General features: G+C 34.9%; 1 protein-coding gene and 1 pseudogene across 1 annotated transcript; both read right to left on the reverse strand.

Moving 5' to 3' along the window:
• Window positions 1-336: 336 nt before the first annotated feature.
• On the reverse strand, window positions 337-912 carry LOC126975125 (uncharacterized; annotated as a pseudogene).
• A 2,276-nt stretch (window positions 913-3,188) lies between these two features.
• On the reverse strand, window positions 3,189-4,498 carry LOC126975102 (zinc finger protein OZF-like). Its single transcript, XM_050822930.1, has one exon. The coding sequence runs from the start codon at window positions 4,378-4,380 to the stop codon at window positions 3,190-3,192; it is 1,191 nt and encodes a 396-aa protein (XP_050678887.1). The 5' UTR covers window positions 4,381-4,498; the 3' UTR covers window position 3,189.
• Window positions 4,499-14,677: the final 10,179 nt, after the last annotated feature.

A 14,677-nucleotide genomic window follows, 5' to 3' on the forward strand; every position in this document is an offset into this window, starting at 1 on the left:
CAGCACAAATATTGTATTAATATCAGCGTTGCCCCATAGAAATATACCATAGGACATAATACTATGGAAATAACTAAATTGCCATGATTGTTAATGGCTAATAAGTACTTATGTTTTAAGCTTACTGGCAATACTTTACATATTTTAAATAATTTTCTATAATCATTTTTACAATTATATTTAACTTTTTTGGTGACGAGAAATTGTAAAAATCGCATTTGAAGTGACTCGAGTCTATCAATATATGTTTTATAAAGTAATCCCATTGCTATCAAGCGCATAATCAATTATGGGTGGTACTAATGGGTATTCTAAAACTAAGGTGGTAAAATTTTCCTAGTAGAATTTGCTACAAATAAAGTCAACATGGTGGAACCAGGAGAAATTAGAATCTACTTTAATACCTAAGTGTGTTACAAAATTAACTTTTTCTATAGGATTACATAAGCAATTACTTAAATTATTATGAAAGCAGTTAAAACTGTGTGCATACAAGGAAGGCGGTGAACCTGTAGAACGAAGATAAGGCGAGCCAATTACTAGAAGTTTTGTTTTATCTGCATTTATCATAATACCATTGTCGTGTGACCATTTGACTACGGAGTCAATATCCTATTGAACCAAGCGACACGTCTCAGCGAGGTCGGTGCAGGCACGAAGAGTACATAGGTCATCCGCGAACATGTATGCTGAACAATGGCGTAGTACACCACATAGGCTATTGACGTACATGAGATAGTATACTGGCCCACACACTGAACCCTGAGGTAGACCATACTGTACCTTCACCTCCCCACTGAGCGAATCGCCTACCTTCACACGATATGTACGAGATGTGAGAAAGTCACGGAACCAGTTGTTCAGTGGCTGTCGCACACCACACTCATCCAATCCATTCAGGAGCTTTTCCATTTCTAAAGTAAGTTCTTGAAGCCATAAAAAACTGCAACTATAATTTTTCTCTCTTCTAAGTTTGTATTTATCTCATCCGTAAATTTAGATAATAATGTATTTGTGCTTTTGCCTTTTTGAAAACCGTGTTGACATTCGTTTAAAATATTATGTTTTTGTAAGTAACTACCAAGCTCATTTACAATACATTTTTCCATTATTTTATCAATACTGGATAAAATAGATATAGGTCTATAATTAGAAATAACTTTACGGTCACCTCCTTTATGGATTGGACGAATAACAGATTCCTTAAGTCTGTCAGGAAACGTATGACTCTTTACAGATGTATTAATTAACTTAGCTAAAATAGGACTAACTTTATCACTAAGTAACTTTAAATCGGACATACGGACGAGATCGATGCCGGGTGATTTATTTTCATGCATATTATTAATAACAAATTTAACATCCCTGCTACTAACTGGTTGCCATCTCATGCTCACATCCGCTTTCTTTACATAATAACTTTTTTCTTACCATTTATCGCTACATATATGTTTTAATTTTTTAACATCTACTGAAAATTTATTTGTAAGTTTATCACAAATGTCTTTTGTATTGCCATGCTTTTCGATGTTACAAAGTATTATATTATCCAATGATTGTTTTTCTTTTCCTAATAAACTGTGAATTCTGTCCCATATTTTCTTGTGTTTGAGTGTGTTTTTAATAATTTAGGTGGTTTGACTGATGTAATTTTTGTTTAATAATATATATTTAACGTTCAAAATAAATCTATTTTTGTTTAAATAAATAAATATATTCTACATCGGAACCATCGCCATCTCTCGAGGAATCCAGAATTCTCGCCGGATTTGTTGAGGCTTTTAGTAGGGTAAGCAATATTTGTAGAAGGCTCATTTTTTTTAGAGACTTAAAAAAAGTGAACACCATAATTTATAGACCAAAGCGTTAGACTAAAACTTAAGGCTGGTGATTGCAACTGGCAGTCTAATTAGACCGAAGCCAGTGCTAGGTCTGTCCAAATGTCCTCGGCCTAATTGTAAAAAAAAAATATTAAAGTGTTCTAATTTAATCTAAAATTTTAATTTTATGAATTATGTACCTAGCTAAATTTAATTTATTATCATCAATGGATGTATGCTATCAATATGTGTGAAATAGTTTAAGTTGAGTTTTCATACCCGGCGCCATTTTATAAACTAAAGTTCTATATAACTATTTATAATAACTTATCCTAGCTTAAAACAAAATTCGAAACGGTGTTGATTCACTTAATACTTATTATTAGTACCTGGTTATTGATTGATCGACAAGTGACAACTGTAAACAAAGTAACAAACACGCGATTATTAATCACTCCGCCCAATACTACTCGTGACCTGCATTCACACGCATTCGCTAAACATTCGCATTTATTCGCAATGCGAAATAAATAAAAAGTGAGTGTACTTATGTGTGCACGCAAGAAGTTATACTTCATTGGCCTAACGAAGCAAAAACATTAAAATGATTTATTAGTCGTGCTATTCTACATTTTAAGAAAGAACAATTTTGTAAAAATCTTAAAATGATGACTTTGAAAAATAATTATTAAATAATGAATACGGCTGTATGGGCTTGAACCCTTTGCCTGTCCTAATAATCGACGAAGAAACCAAAATAAAAAGAACAAATAACGCAAACGTCAGAAAATTTTAGGAATCAACTTCAACCTGTTACTTTTGTGTTACAGTGATCGCGCACATCTTAAAATTTCACTCACATAATTTTTTCATACCGCGCCTAAAGAAGTTATAAATAAAATTTTGTTTTGTACAACAAAATGTAATTCATAATTTTCAAAGTACTCCTTGTATATTCATATACTCATTTGTTTCATATTATTGGATTAGTATATGTATCACTTTTTACCAGAATGTACTCCATTATGTGTTATCAAATCATTTGTTTGAAAGAAACTCTATCGTCTATCTAAAAACGTTACACAGATACGGTATGGTAATCAAGGTTAACACTATTTAAATTTAGCCTTTACAATATTATGTTACTTCACAATAATTTATAAAGAAAATTGAACGGTTATACCGAGAAGCGTGTTCCAGACACCGATCTTACATTTATCCAACCTCTCTTTCACTCAAGCAATATAATGTACCCACAGCAATTATCCGACTAAATGAGTTTCAATCGATCTCCAAAAACAAATGTGTCGCAAAAGGAACTGTCCGCGTCCCCTTTACAATTAAAGATGGAGCCTCAACCTCACTTGAGCTACGTGCCCTGCTCTGGTTGGTCAGTATGTATTTTACTATGCATTTTGAAATCATGAGATCTACTGAATGTCTTACCACAAGTATTACACGAATAGGGCTTTTCGCCGGTATGTATTCTATTATGTGACTTCAATGTACTAGCATGATTAAAACTATTACCACACACAAAACACGCATACGGCTTTTCACCGGTATGTGTTCTATTGTGTACCTTTAAATCACTAGATTTGTAGAAACTTTTATCACAAATATTACATGAATGCGGCTTATCGCCAGTATGTATTCTAATATGCATTTTCAAATGATTAGATCGACTAAACCTCTTACCACAAACTAAACATGAATACGGCTTTTCACCGGTATGCATTCTTTCATGTGCCTGCAAATCACCAGATTTATAGAAACTCTTATCACAAATGTTACATGAATACGGCTTTTCGCCAGTATGTATTCTGTTATGTAATTTTAAAGCATAAGATTCATTAAAACTCTTACCACACACTTTACACGAATAGGGCTTTTCATCTGTATGTATATTTTTATGTATTTTCAGATCACGAGATAGACCGAATCTCTCACCACATATATTACAAGGATACGGCTTTTCACCAGTATGTTTTCTGCTGTGTATTTTCAAATTAAATGATTGACAGAAACTTTTACCACAAACATTACACGTATACGGTTTTTCACCAGTATGCATTGTAGAATGCCTTTTCAAACCACTTAAATGAATAAAACTCTTACCACAGTCACTACACGAATAAGGCATTTCATCTGTATGTATATTGTTATGTATTTTCAGATCACGAGATTGACCGAATCTTTCACCACATATATTACACGCATACGGCTTTTCACCGGTATGTATTCTACTGTGTGTTTTCAAGTTAAATGAATGACAGAAACTTTTACCACAAACATTACACGTATACGGTTTTACACCAGTATGTATTGCAGAATGTCTATTCAAAGCACTTAAATGAGTAAAACTCTTATCACAAACGTTGCACGAGTACGGTTTTTGATCGACATGTAAAATATCAATTTTATGTGCATTTTGAACGTCCACATTTTGCGTTTTCATCGACGACAAGCTTGGTTCGACGCATGTTGAATCAGTTTCTTCTTCATTTTTAACTTCTTGGGATTTAACTTCTTTGCTATTAGATTTACTTTTTTTCACCATTGCAATTCTTTCGTTTATTCTCCTCCCGGATTTCGCTTTAACTGTAACATACAAAACACAATGTTATTGTTACAAACAAGCACCGACTTCAAACACGCTTATATACTTTAAATGAACACGACATAAGTCCCGGATTTCACCAAAGCGGAGAGGAGATGAGTAGCGGGGAGGAGATATGAGCTCTGCATGGCGGAGATGTGAGCTGTGAGAACTCGAAATCAGTCTACTGATATCTACGAAAGGAAGACGTCGTGTCGTTTTTTTTATGGAATAGGAGGACAAACTAGCGTACGGGTCACCTGGTGTTAAGTGATCACCGCCGCCCACAATCTCTTGCAACACCAGAGGAATCACAGGAGCGTTGCCGGCCTTTAAGGAAGGTGTATGCGCTTTTTTTGAAAGTACCCATGTCGTATCGTCCCGGAAACACCGCACAAGGAAGTTCATTCCACAGCTTTGTAGTACGTGGAAGAAAGCTCCTTGAAAACCGCACTGTGGAGGACCGTCACACATCCAGATGGTGGGGTGATATCCTAACTTGTGGCGTGTCGTGCGAGGGTGAAATCGTTACAATTGTTATATTTTAATTGGCTTGAGGAAGAGGAAACAAACTTAACTGTAATATTATATAAAAAAAACCCGACATCAATAACAATAAACACTTTATTACCGACCATATTATGTTAATTAAATAAAAATAAATAAATTCTATAAAAAATATTTTGGAGCCTCCTTCTTTTTTTAAGATAATACTTGGCTAAACTACTAAACTGTATTAAATACGGAAGGAACGAAAAGTGTGCGAGACGCGGGGAAGGCCGCCTGGCTACAGACATCTCACATCTCCGCTCTGCCGCGCCGCTTGCTCGCGGCACATAATCAAAGAAAAATGAGATATCTCCTCTCCTCTCCGCATGATCAATTTCCACCGAAGCAGCTAAGCGGACAGGAGATGTGGAAATAACGAAATCTGATTGATTATCAAAACGCATCTCCTCTCCTCTCCGCTTTGGTGGACCCGTGTTTTCGAACGCGCATATTTAAGAAAATAAAGCTTAAACTTTGCCACGGTTCTCAGGATCTGTAGTTGAAATGCAACCTTCCTCGTTTCTTATGTCAAAGCAGTTGGTTTCTTATTAAAGTTAACCTTTTCCGAAGTGGTGGTAAATGGTGCTGGAGGAGAATGCTAGGAGTTTCATGGACCGAGCTTCGCACCAACGTCTCCATTCTTCAAGAACTTATCAATATAGAGTCGAATTCTTAAGTTCTTCGGGCACATCTCCCGGCGTGAGAGTGAGTGTATTGAGCGGCTTGTCATTCAGGGCAAAGTGGAGGGCACCAGAGGGCGGGGACGGTCGCCCATGCGATGGACCGACCAAATTAAGTCCCCTGTGGGCGATCCATTGAATGAGTGCACCAGACTGTCGGCCAGCAGGGGAAATTGGCGAAGTCTCGTGGGGTGAATCACATCTGCCCCAAAAGTAACGACGGAGTTGTAACGACGAAGAAGAAGAAGGTGTGGCAAATGGCAATTTCGTGACCTAAATGAATAAAGTGATTCTGATTGGATTTTGACCTATTTCAAGAATCACACCCACTGACAGGTACTTTCCCAAGTAGAGAAGCAATGCATAAAATATGATGTATAGACATCTAATTCAGTTCAGTAAAAGTCCGTGTTTCATTATCCTGGTTCCGATCGGCAGGGTTTAGATATAACGCATGCATTCACAAGGCTCTTCTCTCGAAACTATGATGGCTTTTCGCTACTCGGGCTTATCGAGAGTTTGATTTACTTACAGAGCCCAGCATACAGATGAAAAATGATATATTACACAGTATTTCATTCAGTCATTGCATTTTGTGGAATATGTGTAGTGTTGTTGTTAGTGTGTGTTAATATATCTCACTTACCATCGCAATTGTTACCACTGTCCTCCAATCTCACTAAGTTCACTCTTAGCTTTTTACTGCACAGTTGGTTGTCTGACAATAAATTTTTATTCGATTTCACTTGTTCTATTGGTCTCACCTGCCAGTCTGAGGAGCAACCTGACAAAAAATACATTTAACACTAAATGACTGTGTGTCATAAATATCTTTTTGGAGGGTGTAGCAAATTCATTGATTAATTAAAGCTGTTAAATTAAAGAAAAATTTAATGAAATGAATATTATGACTGTTCATTGTCAGTACGATACTTGTGAACATTTCATAAATGTCTTCTCTTCTTTTTGCTCTTAATAGTGATTTTCATAATTACAACACTAGAAATTTTCATAATTACAACTAATTCTAGTAGGCTTCATAATATACATAATAGCTTTAAGGGTAAATGTTTACACTTTTATAATAAAGTCCCAGCCACTGTTCAGGCATTATCTATAAATAAATTTAAATGTTTCATTTAAAAAAGGCTCTGTCATAAATCCTAAAGTCACATCAAAGTCAAAGTTTTTATTAGCATAAACATGTTAGATTGATGTTACACAAATATTATAAAGTACATGTTTGCAACATTTATGACATGAAAATTTTATAAAATACATTTCTAAATCATTAGTTACAATAATATAAATTTAACAAAATATTATTAGCAGTATTATATAGTATATAGTCAAGTTTTTAGTTGAAAATATTCGTCTAATGAATATTAGCAGTTTCTACTAAGGTATATTTTCAATTTAGATGAGAAATTCCTAATTGACGATACCTCTCTTATTATTTTTGGGATGTGATTATAGATGTTATGCACATACAAAAACAGTTTCTTTGAAATAATGTAGTTCTACAGCAAGGTACTTGTAGTTTTGTGGGGTCCCTGGATGGGAAAAGAGAAGTGTTTAGTACCTAGTACTCCACAGCTGAATATCTAAGTGATCAGACAGCCTGGGACTAGATTTTGATTATTTTATAGCAATAACAATGACAGTACAATATTTCATTAAAAAGAGCGCAAAAATGAAAGGAATCAATTTTGAGAATTTATTACCTTTTAATTTTATTGATCAAGAAGTAAATTTGTTTATAATATCTTCACTAATATTTTTTTGTTCATTTCAATGTGCTTATTTCTAGATCTTATTATTTCACAAAGCCAATCTATAATTTGATGAGTTGAGAGATTTATTTAAATGAAGAGGAAGCCATACCCTTGTCTACATTTTCACAAAAAAAAATTCATCCTTTTGACTTTTTGACAAAAGTGCCTTGTTTAACAGTTGAGATATGGCTGTGGTATGGCACAATGTTTTTTTGTATTGGAAAAAGATGAACGAATGTACAGATCACCTGATGTGAAGTGATCACTACTGCCCACAATCTCTTGCGACAGCAGAGGAATCACAGGAGCGTTGCCGGCCTTTAAGGTAGGTGTACATGCTATTTTGAAGGTACCCATGTCATATCATCCCGGAAACACAGTCACATCACTCATTCGACAGCTTTATGGAATGTGGAATAAATTACTTGACACATCCATTTGGTGGTTATGATATATTTATTATTAGGTATGGTGTTTATTTATTTATTAGGCACTTCAACAGAATACATATTAATACATTTACAAATATAAGCCTCATATGATTTACAATTATTCTAATTTGTACACCTAGAGAAACGCATAATAATAATTTAAGGTTAGTGTTTTATAACTAAGTTTTTTTTTTATGATAATAAGGGACGGGACGAGCAGGACGTTCAGCTGATGGTAATTGATACGCCATGCCCATTACAATGCAGTGCCGCTCAGGATTCACAAAAAACCCAAAAATTCTGAGCGGCACTACAATTGCGCTCGTCACCTTGAGACATAAGATGTTAAGCCTCATTTGCCCAGTAATTTCACTAGCTACGGCGCCTTTCAGACCGAAACACAGTAATGCTTACACATTACTGCTTCACGGCAGAAATAGGCGCCGTTGTGGTACCCATAATCTAGCCAGCTTCCTGTGCAAAGGAGCCTCCGACTGGTGAATTCATAATTTCTATGAGAGAATTTATTGACGCACGGTTTGACAGTTTTGCTGTGAAACAATTTCATTACAACAGCATAGTGCATATTTTACGAAGTAATATTTGATGTTATGATATATTATTGACAAATTCATATAAAAACATTATTTTATTTATTATAATATACAGAACAACGTCTGTTGGGTCAGATAGTTGTATATAAATAATTAAGTTAACAAGTCTAGCTGTAACATACTGTATATTGTTTGACATTTACCTGGTAACTCATGCTCTACTATATCTATTTCATCTTTAAACTCCTGTTTAATGAACACACCATGACCCAAGTTGTCTGTGTCATGTACCTCCGTACCATCAGGATCCTCTGGCAGATGTAAGGTTACTAAAACATGACCACTGATACATTAATATGTTAAATAAATTTTGAAATTATATTATAGTATCATTCAACCTTCATTACCTGGTATCTCATGCTCCACCACATCTATTTCATCTTTACACTCTTCCTGTTTAATGAACAGACCATGTATCATGTTGTCTTTGTTCAGATGTATCTTCATATCATCAGGATGCTCAGGCAGATCTAAAGCAGCTAAAAATTGAACACATAAATATGTAACATAAATTATTATAACATTTTATTTATCTTATAATCTTTGCTACCTGGAAATTTGTTTTCTCCATACTGCATTTCCTCTCCAAACTCCTTCTTTATTTGTACTGTAATATTTTGAACTGAAATATTGAAGCAATCTTATATTTCAATATTCTTAATAATAATTAGTATTATATGATATGACATGTTGGATTGATTCAACAATAATTGTCCCAATAGTTGTTTCCGTAAACGGTCTTATAGCAAAGAGCCTCAACCATCATCTCAAGAGCCCTTGCTTAATAATTGGATGAAGGGTCAGTTACAGAAAGCAGCTGTTTTGAGAACAGCACACATTGTGCGGATTTCCTCAGTCTGTCACCCTTACCACCAGCGGAATTGTTGTGAACCAACACCGGTGGGACTCTATTTGTTATATTTGTAATATTGTTTTTTATAAATATATTATATGTATATGGTTTATGGTTTAAGAATCTTTATTTCTCAAAATAATTAACAATTCACTTACTGAGAAAACTTAAATTATCTTATAAGTAAAAAGTAAGTAATTTACGTACAAAGCAAACGAGTATGAAAAGTAACAAAAGAAAGGTTCACTAATATCTAATAGTACAACAAAATATAATAACACTAAAATAATATGAGAATCGGTGAGAAGTCACAATTACAATTAGTCACAAACCACTAGAACAATAAATGAAATATGGTAGCAGAAACAACGTAAACAGAACCCAATCACACATCACAGAATATGATAACTGAATATGGCTTCACATTAGGAATGATAAGTTTGGAAAAATTTTAACTTAAACTGTATTATGTAGTATATTGAAGTACTTACTATGGATATTTTATGATTTTAATTTGTGCTTAATTAATTCCTTTAACATAAGAATTACATAAGTGATTTGCTAATTATTTATTTGTACGTACTTACTCCATCTAATCTAAATGACCGAAATATTTTTAGTTATATATCATTTTATATTATATGTATAAATGTAGAAAATAAGATAAAATTATGATAAAGATTATAATACTTATGATAATGTATTCTTCGTAAAACTTCTGTCCTGTGGTTGTATTTCCTAAAGTAAAATGGATTAGAGGTCCAAGTGAGAATTGTAGTTATAATTACATGATACCAAAGGCTGTGGATCAGTAAGGATGCCAACCCATCATATTTAAAGATACTTAACTTCTCCTACCATACATACATAAAATCACGCCTCTTTCCCCTAGGGGTAGGCAGAGACCACTTCTTTCCACTTGCTACGATCCTTACATACTTGTTTTGCTTTGTCCACTTTCATTATTCCTTTCATACATGTTCTCGGGTTTAGGGTACTCTTGACCTGGCCTTTTTTGAAGACATCCCTGATTTGATCTTGAAACATCCGCCTAGGTCTACCCCTTCCAACACTTTCATTCACACTGGCCATCCGCCTGTACACTTTCTTCATCAATTGTTCTTCATTAATTCTCTCGACATGTCCAAACCATCTCAGCATACCTTTCTCAATTTTTGTCACAACATCTTATTTCAGAACACAACGTTTCAGGATAAGAAATAGTGATATAAGGAAATGTTGTGGTCTTTTCCTACCATACCATGTTAAAGGAATCATGTGAGACTGAGCAAAAGAAGTATTACTTATTGGTCAAACTATAGAATTCTATGTGGTTACTTATATTACCAGGTATCTCCTGTCCCCAATCTTCTTCTTCCTGCTTAATACCCAGTTTATTATAGTGTTGATTTTCCATTTTGTTTTCACCAGATGCAAATAATCTTGATGAGTATATGATGTTATAACTGATAGAGTGGTCTCCGATTATAAGGCTAACTCTCTAAGAAATTACAATACAAAATACAAATATTCTAACTACAGAGATAAAGAAGCAAATAACATATTTACAGGAATTTGGTTATTGGATTATCGATTAAAAAAGTTAGTAGCACAAAAGTCAGAACACTTCTACTCTAATGACCAAAGAGAATTTAAACACTACGTTCATTAATGACTGAACTCAAACAAATGAAGCATCAAGCAATTGTCATTTGTCAGTAGTAGTGACACATCACGCCAATGGCATACGGGGGGTGACTATTGAGGGCCAAGCTACACAAGGACGCTTGATGAAATTTTAATTTTCACATCATAATTTTTACGATTATTTTCACGAAAACCCAAAAGAAATACATATTATTTTAAAATATTTATATTAAATCATAATAATAGTTTTATTTCGGATAAGAAAATAATCCTGAAAATTTTACTTTAATTATTGTGATTATTAGTTATTAGTGTGTTAATCTCGATCACTCGTCTTTAAGTTTGAACCATTCCTTACAGTAAGTGTTCTGTGGTTTGAACAATAATTGTTATGAATATGAATTGTTATAATTATTATGGGCTCCGTAGACTGAACAAACACTTGTTTTCACTGCTCTCACGACTCACTTTCACTCAAGTCTATACTAATCTTTATATTATGGCTTTTATGGAAAGGTCACAACTGAGCCAATGTCAGATTGAGGTAGGCTGCCAAGTAATGAGTAAAGGTGTTGAAGAGTATTCCAATTATAACCATAGATCTATAGATATATCAGCATATTATATATGAGTGTGTTAGAGTGAGATAGACAGACGTGACCATTTCCATACACGGTGTCGGCCTATGAAACCCTGATGTTTGTTGTTAGCGAAACAAATATCGACTTTGTGGAAAGACTCCATAGTAGTAGATCAAGTATACGAACTGGTCTGAAATGGTTACGTGTGCTGTACCTGGATGTAACTCACCCAAGAAAGAAAATCTTCAAAATTCATACTGACACAAGCAATCAGATTTTAGTCTCGCTCGATAAGTTCCATTGCCAAACTACAAAAAAATGTTCGTTAAAGTATGAAATTGCCGTTTTATTATAATAGGTACTTCGAATTGACACAGAACCTTCATGGTTGAGTTTTTTGCGTGAAACTTTTCACATGGTTATATATATTAATCCGATACTATACCTATTTAGTTCTTCTTTTAAAATGTGCAACATATGATTATTGACTTTCAGTTGTTTTTTATTGAGCTTCGACAAGAAAGATACATCTAAAATTTGAGTGATTTTTGAATACGAGTTCTGACGCGGAACTAACGCGGCAGAAACAGCTCGCAATATCAGTGTTGAGACGGGACTGCTAATGAACGCACCGTGTGATTTTGGCTTAAACGCTTTCTTGATGGAAACTTTCATTTGAAGAACGAACCACGTGGAAGACCGCCCACACAGGTGTAACAAGGGGAACATCAATGAATTGAAAAAGACGGTGGAAGCCGAGTACCAACAATATTCACTAATTTGCGTCAAATCAATAAAATAAAAACACATGAAAAATGGATGCCTTATGAATTGACTGATCTGCAGAAAGAAACGCGTGTTGAAACTTGTGTTGCCTTGTTGAATCGATACAGAAATATTCCTTATATTGGATCGAATTGTGACATGCGATGAAAAGTGGATTTTTCACGATAACCCTAAGCTAAAAATGTAATGGCTGACCTCAGGTCAAACGCCGCAACAGGGTCCTATAGCAAAGCTCACCAATAAAGAGGTTCTTTCTTGTTGTGTTCTCTTTCTTGTGTGAATGAGATGCAAGCTATCTAGTAGTAGTCTATTGTTTTTTCACTTTACGTGTGAACACGACGGGCTTTCAGATGGATCCGGCTACAATCGATTCCAACTGAACGCGTCGGTTCCTAGAACTGTAATGGTTGAGGGTGTTATATCTAAACTCTATCGAACAGAACCAGGATAATAAAACACGGACTTTTATTGAACTACGACGGCGAGGTGCCGAGGATCGAAGTACCGGAGGGAGAACCATGCGCTGACTCAATTTTCTTCCCAGCATTGTTCCACCGGAGTTTTCTTCCTTTTCTTCTCTTCTTGTTTCTTCTAGTGAGGCGCGAATGTGAATGCCTAGCCAGACGCCACGGCCCTATATTTATATCGTTTCTCATTATGAAGAATATTCTAGAACATCTCCTTACCTCACCCCCGATTCACCGTCTCTTTATTATTTCACAAATTACACATATTTAGGTTACAATTGAATACTGATGAGGTTTCCCCCTATGAGATACATCCTGAGGTTGAGAGGTGATCAAATAAACTTCTCATTCTTTCTAATTTAAATATTCTCTCAAATTCAGCAAACCATCGCGGTGCTTCTCTCCCAAAAGCATTTTGAAGACGAGCGGTACAGTCTTGCGGAGAGAGAGAACTTAAAAAATCATCACTCTAAAATCTTTTCGAATTAATACCATTTTCGTTGCGTACGTAGAACTTTGATGTGTGATAAAAAACAATTGACAAATGATTTCCCGCCAATTGTTGTTTTTTTTATTACTAAGAAGGGTGCAACGTCACAACGCCAAAAATATAACATTCGAATTTCAAATAGTTCCGATTAGCTCGAAGTGTAAAACTTTTAATGTGCCCCATGTATTAGGTAAGGAAGTCAACCCTTATGTCGTCAGATGAGGTAATAGTCACGTGACTAGAAAGAGAGGCAACTTTTGAGAGGTTAATAGCACTATGCGATCTGAATTACACCTTATTGTATGGCCGCAAGAGTCCCTAATTAATTAATTGATTTTGCAGAGCGAGACTTCCGTATTTGCACTATAATATATTCTATGGTGTGCATTTTGAATAGCAATAATATATTTTCAATTTATTGCCTGCCGCCGAATTCCACCTTCGCACGACACGCCACAAGTTAGGATAGGACGCTCAGGACTCTTCAAAAACACAAATTATATTCTGAGCGGCACTACAATTGCGCTCTTCACCTTGAGACATAAGATGTTAAGTCTCATTTGCCCAGTAATAACACTAGTTACGGCGACGTACCGAAACATAATAATGCTTACACATTACTGCTTCCTGGCAGACATAGGCACCGTTGTGGTACCCATAATCTAGCCGGTATCCTGTGCATCGGATCATCACATATTAAATTACACCGCTTTTGTAAAAGTACTAAAAATAAGAAGTTTAGGAGCCACATGGGAACGGAGTAATATACTGTTAAACATACCGGTCGAAAAGTAATCCTCTGAAATAGGGCAAAAATATCTTGTGTATTAATCATCAATCAAAGCTCATATACAAAATAAAACAAATAACAGTTCGAACTCTTTTACTTGCATTATTACAATAGGTTTACTAAAATTATATAAATAAATACAGTATGCATTTTGCACATACGAATTAAATGTAGCTATATACATTTGCTGACGGTACACAAAAAAGGGACGAAATCGTTGCACTAATTAGGTCAAAATGAAGACTTAATTTTGAGAAAATTTGAACGCACTGTAGAATTTAGTCACTAGGTCAATGATACAATGAACTTGAATATTTGAACATCAAAAAGCGACGTTGCCGCCCCGCGCGCTTCAAGTTCAAAGTCGCTGGTCGTTCATCGGACAGATTTAAAGCGACGTTGCCGCTTCTCGCTCCTTGCCACATCTTGCAGTGACTTCAAAAGCCGAAATCGTGCATCGCTCCAGAGGTCAATGTACGTTGTCAGTCCAAAGAGTTAAGTCTTTCTAAATTTTATATGTTTGAAAATGTAACTTTTTCAAAATTAAGTATTTAATAAAATAATTACTTTTGCGTTAATTCCATGCACTAATATT

The sequence above is a fragment of the Leptidea sinapis genome, chromosome 2, assembly GCF_905404315.1.
Source record: "Leptidea sinapis chromosome 2, ilLepSina1.1, whole genome shotgun sequence".
NCBI classification, from domain to species: Eukaryota; Metazoa; Arthropoda; class Insecta; order Lepidoptera; family Pieridae; genus Leptidea; species Leptidea sinapis.

What these genes read in the sequence shown, in the direction of transcription:
- LOC126975102 (XM_050822930.1), bottom strand. Translation starts at nt 4,380, where the DNA reads ATGGTGAAAAAAAGTAAATCTAATAGCAAAGAAGTTAAATCCCAAGAA.